This window comes from Sus scrofa, chromosome 18 (assembly GCF_054392235.1).
Source record: "Sus scrofa isolate SSC_HxYL_T2T_F1_AM1 chromosome 18, Sscrofa_HxYL_maternal_Yorkshire_Landrace_v2.0, whole genome shotgun sequence".
Classification (NCBI taxonomy): Eukaryota; Metazoa; Chordata; class Mammalia; order Artiodactyla; family Suidae; genus Sus; species Sus scrofa.
In genome coordinates, this window is record NC_139400.1 from 32,669,103 (window position 1) to 32,689,711 (window position 20,609).

At 43.9% G+C, this 20,609-nt stretch overlaps 1 protein-coding gene across 1 annotated transcript; it reads right to left on the minus strand.

Annotated features, from left to right (window-relative positions):
• Positions 1-10,344: 10,344 nt before the first annotated feature.
• On the minus strand, positions 10,345-18,872 carry LMOD2 (leiomodin 2). Its single transcript, XM_003134726.5, has 3 exons — positions 18,463-18,872; positions 11,445-12,797; positions 10,345-10,808 (listed from the first exon to the last, which is right to left on the minus strand). Exons 1-3 carry the CDS (start codon positions 18,733-18,735, stop codon positions 10,782-10,784), a joined length of 1,653 nt encoding a protein of 550 aa, XP_003134774.1. The 5' UTR covers positions 18,736-18,872; the 3' UTR covers positions 10,345-10,781.
• Between the last annotated feature and the right edge of the window lie 1,737 nt (positions 18,873-20,609).

Sequence of the window (20,609 nt, forward strand, 5' to 3'; positions counted from 1 at the left end):
TAAAAAAAAAAACACCAGAAAGGAGAATATGTTGTATCATCCAGCAAAACCAGCAGCAGCCATTAAAGCAAGCCAAGTTTTAAGATTAATGCAGCCTCAGATTTTTCAGTATTCACTGAATAGAATATCTTTCATAATTTGTTTTTTGGGTTTTTTTTTTGGTTTTTTTTTTTTGGTTTTTTTTTTTGCTCAACCTCAATCCTCATTCCTCCTTCCATCACTATTAAAATATTTTTCCATTTAAATATTAGATTCGGTAATTGGCAGGTTTGAGTAATCCCAAGTGCTTAATGAATGATTACACAAGAATTTATTTGGAATTACCTCAGAATCCTCCCTCTGAATTTCAAGTAATCTCTGTCAGTGTGTCTTCTTTCCTTAAGCATTTTCCATTTAGTTCATGTTTTTAATCATCCCAATAGTGACTTTTGATTTATAAATATTGTATGTGCAGAAGTTGGATTGTTCTTTTTTTTTTTTTTGCTTCTATTAAAAATAATTTGCGTTTCTTCAAAATACAAATTTTATTAATGACAGCTTCTGGAGTAAAAGCATAGTTAACCATCCCAACAAGTTCTGACAGGTCAAGATTCTTGTTAAACTCCCCGTGAGTGTCTCTGAGAAGGTTCACCAAAAATTCTTGCCAGCATTAAGAGAAAAATAAATAAGCGCATTGGTGAGTATTATCTTGCTCCTCCTGAGTGTGGTATTTTCAGCTTCCTGCTGGCCTCTTGCATAGTCTGTACTTCCCGATTGGCAACATATTGATAAAGCAAGAGCGCCAGATTAAAGTATAACTTCCAGACAGACATTCGCAAATACATATAAAAAAATATATTTTCCCTCTGCCTCTTCATTTAGAAGTCCGAGAGAGAGAGCGCGCATGCTTAATTTTCCCAAATTTGCTTCAGTGTAAAGAGTTCCTCTGAGATGACATTTGTTGGATTATTGGTTCACGTGAATATGAGGTACTGTCACTCCCCAGTCCCAGCTTGGAGGGGAATTAATGCATGAGAAATTCAGAGAGGGCAGCTCTCGGATTGTAAGCTGAGACTGACTTTAGAACATTTGTTTTTGTGTTTATGTAACAATGATTACTCAGATGGATCAGCTGAGATGTCATTCCGGAAGAGAGAGAATTTAGCAGTTGGTGCTAGTGACAGTATTTTTTAAGAATTTACTTTATTGAGGTATTGTTGATTTACAATGTTGTGTTAATTTCTGCTGTACAGCAAAGTGATTCAGTTATACACATATATGTATTATTTTTCATAGTCTTTTCCATTATAGTTTACCACAGGATGTTGAATATAGTTCCCTGTGCTGTACAGTAAGACCTTATTGCTTATTCATCTTGTATATACTAGTTTGCATTGTGACAACAGTATTCTGATCAGAGGAGATTGCTAGACTCTTCAGATATATGCCTCCTTTTTAAAACTTCTAAATGTATCACCCAACAGAAGTGGTGTTCTGAGAAGCTGTTGAACTTGTAATAAAGACTGTGTGGCTAATTATACAAGGTTTCAGTCTGGAATGAGGGATTCGTTGTCTGAGACGGTACAGAATAGCCAATACACAAACATATATCAAAGTGAAAACTTTTCCTCTAGGGTGAAAATTTAGCTAGTGAATTCAAGATTTAGGGTGTAAGGATTTTTCCATTTGACCTCAGGATGTTTTTTTGGAAAACAGGACTTCCATTTACTGGATGTCAGTCCTTGGCTTACCCAAACGCTCTGCCAATCGTGGCCTGAACGGCCACTCATGACAGCGTCCTGCCCACAGCCCCCAGATCACACAGGGAGAAGGGATGGAGTGAGGCTTCGAGGGAGGAGGGCCAGCGAGAGTGGACGCAGGTATTCTTAGACCTCTGAGCTGCCATGTGCACAAAGAGAATGCCTACCATCAGCTGCTCCTTAGCGATAGGCTCCTTGGAGCCCCTTAGCCCTCACACGTAGGTCCTGCCCTGTCCTCAACCCTGGGACCAGTCTTGCCGCCAGACTCTCCTTTCTCAACCATGTTCCTTTCTGATCGTGTATCGCTCTTCAGCCACCCTGGGAGGAATGACCAGTACTGTCCTGTGCTCTCTTCATTGTTGGTGAGCAGCTGATTAGCTTCATCTGTTCAAAGATATGTTTCAAGTGCTTGTTCTTTATTAGGACTAAAGATAACATGAAGTCCCTGATCTCCAGTATATAGAATCCAGCAGGAGAGTAGGAAGACATGAACATCAAGAGTCTATCGTGCAAGGCGGGATGTATCGTGAGACTGTGGAGTACAGACTAACAGGAGCAGATGTGGAGGAAGAAGATGAGTTAAGCCTTAAATATATTGTGTCTGAGGTGCCTTTTCATTTGAATGTGTGGGTCTAGAGTCATGGGGGTGGTATTTGTGTGGGAAGTAAGGATTTGGGGATCATCTGGTACCAGTGGAATTTAAAGATAGGAGTTTGGATGAAAAAAATCGGGGGTGGTGAGTCAGCCATCTAACCCTCTGTTATTGTTGTAACATCTCATGTTTGACTTGACATTGTTTGTGTGGCAGTATTGTCTACCTCACTTTCATGTCCCAGATTTTCCTGCAATGTTGAGCCTGTGGAAATCAAGAAAGAGGGCTGATTGCCACAGGTCAGTCGCCACATTAGGTCACCGGAGTTTGTGATTAGACCATTAAACAATAGGTTTGCAGGATACGTGTTTGGCGCGTGGAGCCAGAGACAAAGAGCATATGTGCTTTCCTAGTCTCTGCTCCAGCTCTTCTGACCTCCTCACACCTGCGCAGCCTCCACAGTCCATCTGCATGACTTTATTCCTAGGTCACTGCCATGGTCTCCCAAATGGTCTTCCCGCCGCCAGCCCAAGCCTCCCTGAGTCCATCGTTCTCTCAGTTATACAAGCCATGTTTTTGAAGAGCTGGGTAAACATCACGTCACTCCTCCTCTTGAAAGCCTTTGATGCTCACCAGGACCTTCATAATGTCTGCATTCCTCAGCTTACACGAAGTCGTTCAGGATGGACTATCTGACTCTCCACCCATTCCAGCTTTTTTTTTTTTTTTTTTTGGTCTTGGGCTGCTCTCGAGGCATATGAAGATTTCCAGGCTAGGGGTCCAATCGGAGCTGTAGCTGCCAGGCCTACGCCAGAGCCACAGCAACGCGGGATCCGAGCCGCGTCTGCGACCCACACCACAGCTCACGGCAACGCCGGATCGTTAACCCACTGAGCAAGGGCAGGGACCGAACCCGCCACCTCATGGTTCCTAGTCGGATTCGTTAACCGCTGCGCCATGACAGGAACTCCTAAAATTGTGACTTTTTGAAATGCGTCTGCCAGAGCAGGCCTCTGTGGTTCAGATAGGCATGTAATTTGACTGAGAAAAAACTGGTAAACATGACAATTTGGTTGAACCCTAATTTCCAGTTTTGGTGTACCACAATGATCGAGTACTCACAACTCTTGTCTATGTGGAGTTGGCTTCTTAGCAGTGATTTTTTTTTTCAGTCAATCATTTCTTCTAAGGACGTTTTGGAGGAGTTAAAAGTTAGGATAATTCAAGGGGATGAGTTGGAACAAACTAAATATCCAACGTCAGAGGTCTAATCAAAATAACCTGAATATCTCAGTTGGCGTTCCTGTTGTGGTGCAGCAGAAATGAATCCAACTAGGAGCCATGAGGTTGCGGGTTTGATCCCTGGCCTTGCTCAGTGGGTTAAAAATTTGGCGTTGCCGTGAGCTGTTGTGTGGGTCGCAGACACGCCTCGGATCCTGCATTGCTGTGTAGGCCGGCGGCTACAGCTCGGATTAGACCTCTAGCCTGGGACTCTCCATGTGCCGTGGGTGCAGCTCTAAAAAGACAAAAAATAAATAAATAACCTGAATATCTAAGTTATTGAAATTGCTTAAATAAAAGATGGTGGATTTTGTAATGGCATATACATCATTCTCTTTTTGTAGAAAAAATAGTTACATGTGTTTAAATTCTCATTAAAGATCTAAAAGGATACACCTTGGACTTCCCACAGTGACGCAGGGGGTTAAGGATCCAGCATTACTGCAGCTGTGGCCTAGGTCGAAGCTATGGCTCAGATTGGATCCCTGGCCTGGGAACTTCTTTATGCCGCAGGTGCAACCATAAAGAAAGAAAAAGAAAAGGTTACACACTGATGGGTTGTCAGCAGTTCTGTGTGGGTGGGATTTGGGAGATTCTTGGTGCCTATACAGAATTTTTATTTATTTATTTATTTATTTAGCTTGGTAAGTGCATGATTTATAGACACAAGCCCCTTTCCCCCTCCACAGCATTCCCCTGCTCCCCAGGCCAAGACAGCTTCCAGGCACCATCACTTTTTGGTCCAAAACTGCTTGTACCATTCCACATCAAAGTCATCACCGAGCTCCACTTTCTAGAATACTCTGTTTCCTCAGACTTAAATGTCTTTCCTTGTTCATCATTCCCTCCATTTGATTCCTTTTATAGCCTGGAATCTTCTCTATTTTTTAAAAATCCAAAGTGAGGCATTCCTTTGTGGTGCAGCAGGTTAAGGATCCAGCATTGTCACTGCAGCAGCTTGAGTTACTGCTGTAGCTTGAGTTTGATCCCTGGCCTTGGAACTTCCACATGCCTTAGGTGTGGCCCAAAAAAAAAAGTCCAAAGCACCTGTCACCTTCCCTTAGGCACTTGACCCATTATCTGCTTTTTGTCAAGGGTCTAGTAATCTGTAGCTCACAAGTCAAATCCATCTGACACACTATTTTTTGTTTTGTTTGTCTTGTTTTTCTTTTTATGAAATCAAGTTATTCCTTTTTAAAAAATTTTATTGAAATATAGTTGACTTACAATTTTGTGTTAATTTCAGCTGTAAAGTGATTCTGTTTTATATATATATATATATATACTGTTGTATAGAATATATATATGTAAAATCTTTTCCATTATAGGTTATAGCTGTAAAGTGATTCCGTTATATAGAATATACATATATGTAAAATCTTTTCCATTATAGGTTATTATAAGATATTGAGTATCGCCCTGTGCTATACAGTAAGTCCTTGTTGGTTATCTATTTTATATATAGTGATGTAAATATTTTAATCCCAAGCTTCTAATTTGTCCCTCTCCCTCTTCCTCCTTGGTAACCATAAATATGTTTTCCATGTCTGTCAGTCTATTTCTATTTTGTAAATAAGTTCTTTTGTATCATTTTTTTTAGATTTCACACATAAAGTGCTATCACAGGATATTTGTCTTTGTTGTCTTACTTCACTTACTATGATAGTCTCTAGGTCCACTCATGTTGCTGCAAATGGTATTATTTCATTCTTTTTTATGGCTGAGTAATATTCCATTTGTATATATGAATCTCATCTTCTTTATCCAATCCTCTGGTGATGGACATTTAGGTTGTTTCCATGTCTTGGCTATTGTATATAGTGCTGCTGTGAACACTGGGCGCATGTATCTTTTCAAATTATGTTTTTCTCTGGATGTATACCTAGGAGTGGGATTGCAGGATCATGTGGTAACTCTATTAGTGGATTTTTTGTTGTTGCTGTTGTCTTTTTAGGGCCACAGCCTATGGAAGTTCCCACACTAGGGGTCAAATCGGAGCTCTAGCTGGTGGCCTACACCACAGCTCATGGCAGCAACGCCCGATTCTTAACCCACTAAGCAAAGCCAGGGATCAGACTTGCATCCTCATGGATCCTAGTCAGATTTGTTTCTGCTGAGCCATGACTGGAATTCCCAGTAACCATTAGTCTTTTAAGGAACCACCGTACTCCTTTTCATGGTGGCTATTCCAGTTGACATCCCCATCAACAGTGCAGGAGGGTTCTTTTCTCCATACCTTTGTCGGCATTTATTATTTGTAGGCTCTTTGATGATAGCCATATTGAACGGTGTGAGGTGACACCTTATTATAGTTTTGATTTGCATTTCTCTAATAATTAGCAATGTTGAGCATCTTTTCATGTGCCTTTGGCCATCTGTATTATCCAGAACCTACATTTGTCCAGCCTACAAACTAAGGAGAGTTTTAACATTTTTAATGGACCAAAAAAAAAAATTAAAAGAAATAAAAATTAACAACATGCAAATATTACATGAAATTTAAATGTTAGTGTCTATAAAAAATGTTGTATTAGAACACAGACAGACTCATTCATCTATGTATCACCTGTGGCTGTTTTTGCCCGACTGTAGCAGAGTTGAATAGTTGTGACAGAGACCAGATGGCTCACAAAGTCTAAAATATTTAAATACTTTACGTGATTGGTTTTTTTTTTTCTTTTTAGGGCTGCATCCGCGGCATATGGAGCTTCCCAGGCTAGGGGTAGAATCGGAGATGCAGCTGCTGGCCTACGCCGCAGCCACAGCAATGCCAGATCTGAGCCATGTCTCCGATCTACATACATCATAGCTCACCACAATGCCAATCCTTAACCCACTGAGCAAGGCCAGGGATCGAACCTGCAACCTCGTGGTTCCTAGTCGGATTCCTCTGTGGTGCGCTACATCAGGAGCTCCTATATGAAATTTTAAGTGTCTCTGGCTCCTCACAAAGAAGTTTGCTAACCCCAGCTTTAGATGAATAGGCTTCCTTGGTGCCCTCAGGGGACCCTCCCTACACCTGCCTCTAACTCAGCTCTTACCACGTATTCTGGAAGGAATGGTTTTCTTAGGGTTCCCACTGTTTTGAGGGGGAAGACAGTTTCTAATTCCTTGTGGTCTCCCCAGCATCGAGCAGAGTGCCTCATACACAGGAGGCACCTGCTCCACAGACACGTGATGTATGAAGGAATGGTGTCAACTCCGTCCCTAGAATGTAAGTGACACAAGGACAGGCGTTTTATCTCCTTTGTCCACTGGATATCCTCAGTAATCGGAAAAATCTGGAATGTGATAGGCACTCAGAAAATAGTTGTGGGAGTTTCATGCTCCCATATTTCTGAGTATTGTAATTCCTCGGTCAATTCTTTGTCTTTTTATCTGCTATTTTTGGGGGGCTGGGATGCAGCACTTTGATGTAGGACCTCAGTTCCCAGACCAAGGATTGAACCTGGGCTGCAGCGGGGAAAGCACCGAGTCCTAACCACCAGACCACCAGGGAACTCCCTACATTTGCTATTTGACAACTGATGGACGTAAAACCCCTTCCCACCTTCCAAACCTGCAAGGAACAAAGAAAATACAGGGTGAACTTGTCACAAAAGGAAGTCGTTAAGAGGACTTTTCAAGAACATATCGATTTACCCCAGTCTTCGGTGCCTCTCAATATGGACACTACAGGCTGTAATCACCTTTCTCTTACTCACTTAGGGCAACTACGTCAGGGCAGGTATTAAATCACGATCCTGCTGACACTGAGTTATTGAATACCTGTGGCAGCAGGGCTTGCAAAGCAGAGGGAGACTCAGCATCCTGGCCCCATTTCAATCAGGATGAGATGTACTTTAAGAGATTAATGTGCAGATATAAATCACGGTCTAAACATTTCATCTGGTCTTGGACAGCCTCCCTCCCAGAGAGCTGAACGCTCTTTATAGAGGATGAACTAACTAGTTTTCATATCAGTGCTGAGAGTTTCCAGGCAGGATGAACTAAGAATCCCTGTTCTGTGCTGAAGAGAGAGAGTCATGACACTTGCATGTTAACGGGGTTGTATTCTGAAATCACATTCTAGAAATGCATCACCTGGATGACAAAGGTGCCAACTTAGTGTCTGACCATATCATCCTTGTGTCTTATGAGGGGCCTTACAAGATTCTGTTGTGTAGGTTGGATGTGAGGATCCACCTTTATTTACATGTTGTGACATGCCTCATACATGCATGTTTCTCTTTCCCCAAGCCCGCAAATTTCCAGCAAAGCATTTTTTTAAAATAGGAAGGTGAGATTATTTGATTATTTGTGTCCTAATCACGCCCATGTGGTGGGAAGTCCTGGCCAGTCTCCATAGCCCTGGAAGCTCCAGGCAGCCCAGGAATGAGCCTTTCCCTCCTGGCTCCACGTGTCCCCTCTCTGGGATTAAGACATGGTTTTTCCTTTTCTTTCTTTTTTTTTTTTTTTTTTTTTTTTTTTGTCTTTTTGCTCTTTCTTGGGCCGCTCCCACGGTAATATGGAGGTTCCCAGGCTAGGGGTTGATTCAGAGCTGTAGCCACCGGCCCACACCAGGGCCACAACAACGCGGGATCCAAGCTGTGTCTGCGACCTACACCACAGCTCACGGCAATGCCAGATCCTTAACCCACTGAGCGAGGCCAGGGATCAAACCCGAAACCTCATGGTTCCTAGTCAGATTTGTTAACCACTGAGCCACGACGGGAACTCCAAGACATGGTTTTTTCAAAGACCCCACTTACCAGCAACCATTTGCGTCGTCATGATGGAGCTGAAAGCCATTCCCATGAGAAAAGCCCCATCTTTGTGCTCACCCAAAGGTGGGGGGAAGGAAGGTCAATCTTGGCTTTCTGTCCTAAATTCACACACACACACTCCTTTTAAAAACCTAAATTTTAGCTTTAATTTCTTTGTACAACAATAATGAGCATGACTGTGAACACACGTTGAAAAGGATAAAATAATGAAGTCACTACTAAGGGAAACTGAAATCTCCACCATTGTTCTAAGAACAGGGAAACTTCAGAAGGTTTGCGTCTGGACGGAAGCAGAGAGGTGCAGGAGCAGTTTCCCAGGCAACTCTAGCCTCTCTGAGCCTGGTTTCCTCATGGGTAAAATGAGGACAGCACCTTTTAATGTTGCTGTGAAAAGACAGCGACTTAGTTTAGAAAACGTCGGGCACTCCACACGCAAACTCAGGCAACAATTATTACATGAGTGGCCCAGAGAGCTTGCCAGGACCACTGCCATCCTCTGTGGGACACAGAGGAAGCATCGCTAATCACAGATAATACACGGGGCTTTAGAGGAGATTTCTAGCTCTCATAAACTGGAGTGGAGCACTAGAGCAGAATGAAGGAATTAACCTCTGATGGGTCTGTCCCTTATCTGAAGGCAGATCTGTCTTGAGTGAAAGCAAAGTGGGGTAGCGTTATTGCAAAGGTAACATGCCCTTGACCCCGTGTGTGTAGAGCACAACGTGGCTGAGACCCACTGGACTAAGGCTCATCCAAGGGGAGCTCAAAGGAGACTTGACTGGCGACTCTTTAGCATCAGCCCCAAGACAGCTCTGAATTCAGGGAACCTATCTTCCAGGCATTCCCCTAGCACTTATTCCTCTTTACTGAAACTTTCTATAACGTTCTCTTTAAAAAAATGTTTTTTTCTTCTTTTAGGATTTCCTGTCGTTGTTCAGTGGTTAGCGAATCTGACTAGGAACCATGAGGTTGTGGGTTCAATCCCTGCCCTTGCTCAGTGGGTTAAAAGATCCGGCGTTGCCCTGAGCTGTGGTGTAGGTCGCAGACGTGGCTCGGATCCTGTGTTGCTGTGGCTCTGGTGTAGGCCAGCGGCGACGGCTCTGATTCGACCCCTAACATGCAACCTCCATGTGCCGCGGGAGTGGCCCAAGAAAAGGCAAAAAGACACAAACAAAAACAAAAAAAAAAAATTTTTTTTTCTTCTTTTTAAAGCTGCACCCACGGCATATGGAAGTTCCCAGGATAGGGGTTGAGTCAGAGCTACAGCTGCTGGCCTACACCACAGCCACAGCAACGCAGGACCTGAGCCACGTCTGCAACCTACACCACAGCTCTTGGCAACGCCGGATGCTTAACCTACTGAGTGGGCCTAAGGATCGAGCCCACATCCTCATGGTTTCTGCTGAACCACAACTCCTCCATGACTTTCAATTGTTTGTTTTTTCTTCTTTTTTTGTCTTTTTACAGCCACACCTATGGCATATGGAAGTTCCCAGGCTAGTGGTTGAATTGAAACTGCAGCCTACACCACAACCAGAGCAACACTGGATCCAAGCCACATCTGTAACCTATGCTACAGCTTTTGGTAATACCAGCTCCTTAACCCACTGAGGGAGTCCAGGGATGGAACCCACATCCTCCTCATAGACTATGTCAGGTCCTTAACCTGCTGAACCTCGATGGGAACTCCCAATTTTTTTTTTTTTTTTTCCTTCTAGAAATAGCTGGTTTTTGTTATAAATGAGTGAATGATATGGGGAATGTGGGAGTGACAGCTGATACCCTGGATCTGACCCTGAGGCATCGAGGATAATAATGGTTACTTTGGGGTATTTTCCCAAGCTTTTATCTCAATACCAAAAAGACTTTTAAGAAGGTTCTCGATTCCAGAACTTAGGAGAGAGCTCTGACCAGATTTTCTCAGACATGAAGAAACAAATAAAGGAAAATGCTAAGGACTCAAATCTTTTTGGGGGTGAGAATATAATATTTTTAATATTTAGCAATGTTACATACACACCTGACAGATGTATCAACTTACAAAAAAAAATTAGTGTTTTAAAAAAAACCCAAAAAAATTCAATCCAAATTTATTGGGATTACAAAAATAACAGCATATTTCGTTAATTCATTGTAGCTCAGAGTTACCAACCGTCCAGAGCATCTTTAAATAAACTGCTTCTTGTCAGTACAAATCTCATGACATAAAAAAGAAGTTTATTTTCATATTTACAGAAGAAACATGCTGACTGTTTCTTAAAATTCTCTTTGGAATTAATGGGCGAGGCTATTTTTAGAGTCAGAGAACATTTCAAATTGAAGAAAGTATTTTAGAAACATCTCACAATGCATTTCATCTAATACCACTGAATATTTCTGCATCCTCTTCTAAAGATCATGTTTTTATCGCAGAGCTTCTGGAACTTCCACCTACAAAAATAGGGGATTTTCTTTCAATAAAACAACACAAATCATAAAGTGAATTAAAAAAACGATAAAGTGAAAAAATATCTGTAGAGTATGTCTTCAGCAGTATTCTCTGAGAAGAACTCAGATATAGATTGATTATTGTGGGTAATATTCAAATTAGCAAATCCACAGTATGTGGAAGTTCCTAGGCCAGGGATTGAACTTGTGCCCCAGCAGCAACCCAAGCCTCTGCTGAGACGATGCGGAATCCTTAACCCCGCGGGCCACAAGAGAACTCCCAAATGTTGTATTCTATCTAGGTTAGGTTTTAAGTCACTTGCAACTCTGTGATTTAAATTTTGACAAGTGATGAATCTGGTTTAGAATGCTTTCCTTATTAAGGAAATTGGAATTTTTAGAAGTTGAAATGTCCTAAGACACGTCCGGCCCTTAAAAACCAGAGATGCTAAGAAAGTGGACCAGGCACCTGTCTCAGACAGAAATGTACTCTCTGGTGACCTGCTCTTGATGCTCCAAATTGGGTAGCCTGCTCCGGCACACTGAGTATTCTCAGAGGCATCTTTGGTACCACCGTGCGGCGGCGGAGGCCGGCTCCTTTGCAAGGCCTGGCCCCAGCTTCTGCCCTTGGTTACTTACCCGTCTTAGCTGTCGTATGCTGCTTCCCCGAATAGCTTCCATGAGGTTCTCATGAGCCGATCTCTGCGGGGTGGAAGGTCGGGAACTGTCTTCCGTTTTCTTCTCTTGCACGGACCTCAGGGAATTTTTAATTTCCTTTAGGATATTGTTTGGCTGTTTTTTAGCCTTTTTCCCTTTTTTCTTTTTCTGTCCATTCTGCAGTGCCCGCTGGGCGCTCTCCTGCTGTTTGATGACTTCGGCAATGTTCCTGGTGATGAGCTTCTTCTCTGGGGGAGGAGGGGGTGGAGGCGGAGGAGGGGGCGGCAGCCTCTGCGGAGGAAGAGGGGGCGGCGGGGGCGGGGGCGGAGGCGGAGGAGGCGGGGGCGGGGCCGCAGGGGACATGGGCCGGCTCCTCCCCGTTTGGACTTTCTTGGGGACTTTGGGGGATGACCAGGGAGAGTGCCTGGGAGATGCGTAAGGTGAAGAGCCAGGCGTTCCTCTCTGCCAGACTTTGGTCCTAAGGGTGGCTCCTCCCTCGCTTCCCTCCTGCTGTTTTTGCTCCTGCATCCGCTTCTGCCGCTGCTTATCCATGTTTCTCGTCAGGAGGCTCGTCATGCTCATTCTTGGTCCTGGGAGCTCGAAGTGGTAGCCCAGCCTCAGCAGGGTGGTGTTCTCCCTCAGCAGCTTGACGAGCTCCATCTCCACCTGGCTGCCCATGATGTGCCTCTGGTTGTGGAAGCGAAGCTCCGTGAGCACGGTGTTGTGCTGCAGGGCCCGCATGATGGCCAGGATGCCCTTGCCCGTGATGAAGTTGGACTCGATGTTGACATTGGTGATGTGCTGGTTGACTCGGAGCATCTCCGCGATGGCTGTGGCCGCGCTGTCGTCGGCGCGCGTGTTGGCCAGACTGAAGGTCTTCACCACTGTGTTGTCCTTGAGGGCCTGAGCGAAGCGGGCGAGGGTCTGCGACGTGATGTTCTCGATGTTATTCAGGTTGACCTCCGTGGTGTCGGGGTCGTTGTTCTTAATCTTTTCCAGAACATCCTCGATCACTGTAGGGTTTCCGCAGGGGTGCGTGGCAGCAGCCGGGGACTCTGTGTTCCTCGGTGTGTGGCCATTCGTCAGTTGTATGTTTTCGATCTGACTGGTAAATGTCTTTGGCCTTGCGTTGTCAGAATTGACACTACCGTAATGTACAGCTCCGTTAATCCCTTTCTCGTTTTCAACTGTTCTTTCCTCTTCTTCGCTATCCTCGTCCTCGTCCTCCTCCTCCTCTTCTTCCTCCTCTTCTGTATACACCTCTTCAGAAACCTCACTGTTACTTTCTGTAAAGATGAGCTCCTCCTCGCTTTCCTCTTTGTCGTCTTCTGCAACCTGAAGAACACAGGAGCATCAAGTTTGCCATTTTTAAACATATCTTTTCAAATTACAAAAAAAAAATGTGATTTCGCAATATATGTATACATCACATCATTCTGTTGTCCATCTATAAAACTAGTGCACTGTGATAGTCAATTATATTTCAATGCGTTTTTTAAAAAAGTAACACATAGCAATACGAAAGCACGTAAGGGAAAAAAAGTTCATCTGCAGCTTCTGATCTAACTGGTGACCAAGGTTAACATTTCCTGACATAACCTTCAACAGCTTTTTCTACAAACATTTCTTTCTGCAAAAGAAATATCCAGAATTCAATTTATTGAATTCAAATTTGCTATCATTTGGCCAATTTGAACAAATAAGTTGGAATTTCTGCTTTGGAAAACCCTTGATACATTTTTTTATTCTCTTAACTATACTTCTTCTAAACTATTTAACTCCTAGTCTGCTTGCAATTTAGCAAATTCAGCTGTCCCCTTAAGGAACCACCCCTCTTTCCTTCCTTATCGGTCCATCCCAAACATACAAGTGACAACGAAAATATACAAGATGTCAATGGGTTCTCTTTCTTAACATTCAAAAATTCTTCCCTGGAGTTCCCATCATGGCTCGGCAGAAACGAATCTGACTAGTATCCGTGAGGACACAGGTTTGATCCCTGGCCCCACTCTGTGGGTTAAGGTTCTGGTGTTGCTGTAGGCTGTTGTGTAGGTTGCAGATGCAGCTCAGATCCTGCACTGCTGTGGTGTAGGCCTGCAGCTGTAGTTCTCATTTGACCCCTAACCTGGGAACCTCCATATGCCATGAGTGCAGCCCTAAAAAGCAAAACAAAACAAAAAACAAACAAACCAAAAATTCTTCCCCAAATTTACCTCCTACAACCAATGTGGCAGGAGCTCTCAGTGTAGACAGAGGAAGGGCATCATTTGTTCTTCTACCTCTGGGGTAGAGCCTGGGCCAGGGTTTCAGACACCCCACATCACCTGGAAGCTGCTGCAGCCTCTGTCCCTGCTCCGGGGAAGGAAGTCCAGGGGCAGGACTGCTGTTCAGGGCGGCAGCAGGTCAAAACCCAGCTTTTGGCAGGAGCCCATTCAGGTTACCCTTTTCAGCAAATCAGCTTGAAATCTCATGTTATCACAGGGTTAAATGAGATGCCACTACAGGAGACATGAGGTGGGAAAGATAGTTGCCTTTGGCACTCACTAGATTCCAAATGTAATGTGGAACAGTAGAGAGCAGTCGAAAATCTTGAAGCAAGCCACTGCCTCAGCCTAATGGTCTTAAATTATTTACCAGCTATCAATTATGAAAGACTTTCAGGCAAACACAATTTCATTCCATCTTTGTCTTTCCTGTTCACAAGACTCTTTGTACTGAGCAGCTCAGGTGGCCCTTCCTTTCTCTCTTCTAGTGAAATAAAAATTTGGAAATTGCTGTCAGAGTCTGATTTTTCTCTAATGCCATCTTTTTAGTCTTTTGTTTTATCTAAATCCCCAAGACCCGCTCCTGTTCCCAAAGCCTTGAGTCTTCCCTCTACATTGGAAATGTTTTTTCACCCCAGCCTCATGCTGCCGGTGGCATGTGGAATGAGCTTTGGAAAACGCTGCGCTGGGCTCCAGGTTTGTTTGCCCAGTTGCTATCACAAAACAGTGTCCTGTTATCCACTTGTTCGGAGTGGCAGGCACCAAGCGATGGCCTGGGGAAGGGGTCAGCTGTTCCTGTGGTGGCTCCTCGAGTTTTAATTTACTCACTTGTTCAGGAGCGGGAGAGACAGTGATTGTGTGTGTGTGTGTGTGTGAGAGAGAGAGAGAGAGAGAGAGAGAGCTCTTTCAGTTTTAGAGGAAAGGGCCTATAGCAAAATTCAAGGTGTACTGCCTTTCATACCACCATTAAATCACACCCCTTTGGGTTTTTTTAATGTTTTTGTGTGTGGGTGGGGGAGTTGTCTCTTTAGAGCTGCACCCATGGCACCAGGTGCAGGTTAGGAGACCAGGTTAGACCAGGTTAGGAGTCAAATCGGAGCTGCAGCTGCCGGCCTGTGCCACAGCCACAGCAACACGGGATCCCCAACCCACTGAGCAAGGCCAGCGATCAAACCCTAGTACTAGTTGGTTTCATTACTGCTGATCCACGACAGGAACTCCCACCCCTTTAGTTTTTAGAAAATCCTTATACTTTATCTGCAAGAGATCTTCTCCTCTTAAAGGCACCTGGAGAGATAATATCTGATGATTTCCGCCTTCCAGCAATGCACTGTTGTATAACATCTAAATGACGTTTCTTCTAGGAAGCCTTCTTTGACACCTCCTCAAATGACCTTTGTGATCGATTCCCATGGAGGTGCATCTCCTCCCTAAAAGTCCCTATTTAATGATTTGTTTGTCATTTTTCTCAAAAGACTGTTTCCAGGGTGAGGGCAGGGATCAGGGTTTTGTGCATCTCACAGGGTGCTCAGCATGCAGGAGGCACTCAATAAATATTTGTTTACGGAATGCATCTAAATCGATGTTGGTTAACAGCCGCTGAGAGGCAGGACCAGGCCCAGGAGAGAAGTACAGACTGGGCTGGCGGAGGCGGGGTCGGTCACTGACGGTCCTGGTTTCCCGGGACTGAAAGGTAGCCCAGGAAGCAGAGTTTTTAGTTCTAAAGTCTAGATAGGCCCAGGCAATCTGAGATGGTTAGTCACCCTAGGTGGGGGGCATCTACGAGGAAAACAGCAGATGGGAGAAAGGTGCCTGGAGAGGGAGGGAGGAGGATGTGCACAACATTGCCTACTTGCAAAAATATTCTGGCATTTGAGCGGACTGCATTGGTCCAGGTCACCTGTCTGCCCCTGCTCTGGGGTTAACCCGGATCCTGACAAGAATGGAAGGTGGGGGTGGGGTGAGGCCCAAGGTGCAGGGGTGATAGGGAGAAGGTGAATGTGGGTACACTTCGGGAATAAATAAGGCAACAAGAAGAGCATGACCACCCATTTCTCCTCATCACCTCCCTGGCCCCTTACATGAAGAAGGAGGCAAGAGGCTGGGTTTTCCGTTCTGATTCTGGGTCTACCTACAAACAGCCAGTTGATTTTAGACAAGGCACTAAAATCCTAGTGAGGGGTGGTCTCAGAAAACTAGAGTTGAGTCGAGTGGTTTTCAGCCTACAGAGTGTGTCACATCACCTGGAGGGCTGGTGAGGCCTGCATCCAGAGTTCCCCATTGGGCAGGTCTAGGGGAGCCCTAGAATTAGCAGGTCCATGAGGGTCCCACATGTTGCCGATGGGCTCACATTTTGAGAATCATGGTCTTTGTGCCAACGGAGCTTGGTTGGAATTTCAGCTAGAGGCTGTTCATCTCAAATGGGTTTCTTAACCTCTCCTCGTCTCAGTTCTCACGTCCAGAAGCTAGGAATTCAGTGAAATGATGTGCGAACACATTGGCACCTACCCTGAGACCCAGTAGGCACTCAAGCTAGGGGAGCTAGAGCTTTGGGTCTCCCTGGAGCAGAATAAGTTTGTGTGAACCTAGGTCGGCAGAGGCTGTCCTTCAGCAAGCGTTGACCATGCTTTTCGCAAACCTTTGCAGGGCCGGTAGCCTGATCACCACAACCCCCGGCTCCTTTTCGGGGTCCATGCTGGGCTGCCCTTCACTCACGCAGTTGCGCCCCTCCCCCACCCCCTGGCCAGTCAGCTGCTCTGCGTTTTTCCCTGGAGTGGGAATGGATTGACACCCTCCACTGGCGAGCTTCTGCTCAGCACTCCTTGTGCCTCCAGAGGCGACTGGCCAGCAGGGAAAGCTTCTCGGGAGAAAAGTTAACTAGCTCAGAAAGGAATCAAAGTTCATCAACACACGGCCTTTCTAATGCAGCTGATAAGCCACTGGCAGGGATCAGGGATCAGCAAAACCTTTGGCAGGAGCAGGTGGGTTTCGACAGCTGACAGCAGGCTTTGCCCTTTGTTTTCCGCTGATCTAAAGACATTATGACATTAAAATGCCTTTGTTGGGTTATTGTTCCTCTGGTTGGCTGTCCTGGACATTATGGGACTATTTGTATCTTTTTAAGGAAAAATCTTTAAGAGCTGTTAGGAAAATGTCATACTTCCTATTTTTTTTTTTTTCCAGATTTTGAACACATGTTTCCACACCAGAAAACAAACAAAAAGACCCCTAAAAATCATTGTTGTGGAGGAACTGACCAACCCAAATCCTGGCTTGTCATGTTTATCCTTCCGTCCCCCACCCCCACCTTCAGTCCCTCAGTGCAGGCGGCCACGGTGGCCTTGGCAGACCCTGACCTGATCCCAGGGGCCCTTCGTTCGATGATTGACATGGGCAGAACTCACACACATCTTGCTACAAATGTGGCCCCCACACCCTATCATAAAGATCATCTAACATGCCTAGATTAGTACTGTGGAAGTCTTGCCATTGGCTTCGGGCCATTTTGATTTTAGATGATCCAGAATTGCATAGAGGTTTTAAACTGTTGCTGCTGACCAGTGTTCTACAAATTCAAGACTTTGTTATACTGATATTCTTAGTGCCACTACTATTTTCCTAGCGTCTCGTCTTTTGAACTTCCTTCTGCTAATGATTCATTTGGCAAATTCCAAGTAACTGTTTACTGAGTAGAAAACGAGAGCTTACTAGACCCGACCTACTAATATAAGCACATGTCCTGCCCTCAGAATCACCATTATAAAATACAAAGGGATCTTAGAAATCATCTATGCAGGCATGCTTAACCCAGATCCTAGGTGGGTTTCAAGATGTGTGTCATCATTTTGAAATTCTCCGTAAAACTTAGGTATACATGTATAAGCACAGGTGCATTTTCTTAAGAAGGTCCATAACTTAACAAAACCTCAAAGGGGCTCTTGATTCACAAAAGGAACACTGGATCCAGAGCCCTCCAGGGACAGATGGGAAAGAGAACCCTGCAGAATTGATTATCTGTTCAAGGTCTTACGACTTAGGTACAGAGCAGTGACTAGAGATAAGGTCCCCTGAGTCTCAGTCCCGTGTACTTCCCACCACCCCAAACTTCCTGGTGTTGGAAAAAAGAATCATTTTTATTATAGCCACCATCACAGTGCAAGTAACCAGAGTACCACTTTTGCCTTAACAGAAGAAAATTAATTTAATTAACTGCCATATATATACATACATATATATATGGAGAGAGCACAGTTAATTATATATATATGATCTGTTTCTTATATATATATATATATCAGAAACAAAACTTTACTTCCCTTCTATATATAGAAATCATATATATATGTGTATATATATACATACATATATGATTTGTTTCTGATATATATATCAAAACCAGATATGATGCCACATCCTCAACTTAACAACTCGGATTAGACTTACGTTTGGCAAAATATCTAAACACTTGTTTTTCTTGTGAATTATTTTCCTCTTGAAGAGCCCATCTTTGTCAGTCATAGGACCCCCAACTAAGAATTTTACATATCATCCATTGGGTGGCCATACAATCAGATGACTATTTCAGCCTGAGAAAATTTTCAGTAGCAATTACAAGTGGGTTCTAAGGAAAGAAAAGTGATGAGGCCGGCAAAGCTAGGAAACCCCCCTGCCCCCCAAAAAACCAGGGTGCAGGGTGGAGCGGTGGGAGTAGCCAAGGAAAACATCCGAGCTCCTACCTTTCCACACTCCCCCAGCCTCTCCTTCTCCAAGAGTTTTTGGGACTCCTTTTCCCAATAGGCCATCAGTGCCTCTCGGCTGAACGTCCCCGTGGGGGTTTTCTCCGTCAGACTCTTTTGCCTCATCCCCACGGGAAGGCTGCGGTCGGGTTCAATGTCTTCCAACTCCCTCTCGAGCTCCTTCAGCTCCTCAGCTGACAGCGAAGCGAGGAGTTCGTCCTCATCGATGGATTCGTATTTGCTAAGTCCTCTCCTGTAGCCGAAGGTAGACATGGTCCCTGCTCTGTTAGACCCGCAAGGAGCTGGAGGAACCAGGCATTCAAGGCAGCCGGCAGCAGGCAGGGAGGCAAGGGGGCAGGCTGGTCAGCAGTTGGTGCTGGGAGTGCCTGCGATAGCCTTTTAAGAGTGGTGATACAGGCTGTGACAATGCAGAGAGGGGTGAAGGCATCGGCTGTTTTAAGCATCAGACGTCAGCCAGACATTTGAACACAAAGAATGTCACATCGGTGGTGGATGGAGGTCTCGGAACCAGTGGGGATTATTAACATACTGGCCAGGGACATATTTAGCTGAGCCTGATAACTCATGAGGACAGGCAGAGAGAGCTTCAGAAAGGGAGGGACATCGTCCTTACTTTGTATTCAAGCAACGAGGGAGTAAAATTTATTCTGAAAATGTCTTGCTGCCACCACCACCGTGGTCATGAAGAGATTGTTTCATTATAATCTTCCAGGAGAAGAAATGACTACCCATCACTCTGAGCAGTCATTCTGGTTCTCCTAAAAACACATTGTGGGTGGCATTGGTGGGAACAGAAGGCTATGGTAATAGAGTACTTTTCTGTTTTCATTGTGTTTTGCAGTTTATGAAGCACGTTAATATAACTTTCCTAAGCATCGGTTCTGTGAGATGACGTACGGTATCCTCTTTTACAGATTTTGGCAACTGGGGCTCTGAGAAATTAAATGGAAAAAGTCAGACAGCAGAAGTAGCCCTCTCTGCTGCATAAAATGGCTCCCTTCTCTCACCCAGGAATATTAGTAAACAATTAGGTTTGCAATGAAGCTCCAAAAAGACAAATAACAACACTGGGTATGATTTAAGGACTGACATTCTGCCTACCTAGTGCTAAGCATTTTAGACATTTTATCTCATTTAATCCCACAGTCCTGTAAGATGTAGAGTATTGCTCATATTTTACTAGTAGAGATTCAGAGAGGTTAAGTAACTCGTCCAGGACCACAGAGCTAAGAAATAATAGAGCTAGAATTTGAAACCAAATTTGTGTCTGGGCTGAAAACGGAAGAGATGCTAATTTGAAATTATATACATGTCCGTATTCTTATGAATGTAAGAATACAGGGCTTCCTAAATACACCATTTTAGTATACAGATAGATGTAAATCTGCTGAAATGTATATGCATGGAAATATACATTTAAAAATACAAATGTAGTATATAATATTTTGTTTATACATTCAACGGTGACCTGCTGGGTTGTTTCCAGGTTTGGGTAATTATAAATAACGCCACTCTGAACACTTTGTGTAGACATATGTTTTCATTTCTCTTGGACAGATATACAGTGATGGAAGTGCTGAGTTATGCGGTAAATTTACATTTAAGTTTTCATGAAACTGCCTAACTATTTTCTGAAATGTCTGCACTGATTTACTTTCCCTCCAGCAATGATGGGGCTTCCAGTTTCTATACATCCTAACTTGTTACTGCTTGTCTTTCTGATTCTAGCTTTTTTAGAGGGTGTGAAATGATGTCTCATTATAGATTTAAATTTCATTCCTCTAAAAACTATGAGCATCATTTCATGTGTTTATTGGCCGTCTTCTGTCTACTTCGGTAAAATACTTATTCAAATCTTATGCTCACTTTTAAATTGAGTTTTCTTATTATGGAGTTGTAAGATTTCTTTGATTATTATGGACTTTATCAGATATATGATTTGCAGATATGTCCTCCCATTCTGTGGATTGTCTATTGGTGTCTTTTGAAAAGCGAATATCTTTAATTTGGATGCAGTTCAGTTCATCATTTTTTTCTTCTATTGCTTGAGCTTTTGGTATTATACCTAAGAAACCTTTTCTTAACACAAAGTCTGAGAGAAGTAGTTCTATGTTTTCTTCTGAAGT

Bases quoted from the DNA above. Each gene is read 5' to 3' on its own strand.
- LMOD2 (XM_003134726.5), bottom strand. From the start codon at position 18,735: ATGTCTACCTTCGGCTACAGGAGAGGACTTAGCAAATACGAATCCATC. The intron at 12,798-18,462 runs GTAGGAGCTCGG...TGTGTTCTTCAG, and splicing joins GGCTGGGGGAGTGTGGAAAG to GTTGCAGAAGACGACAAAGA. The intron at 10,809-11,444 runs GTAAGTAACCAA...CTATTTTTGTAG, and splicing joins GCATACGACAGCTAAGACGG to GTGGAAGTTCCAGAAGCTCT.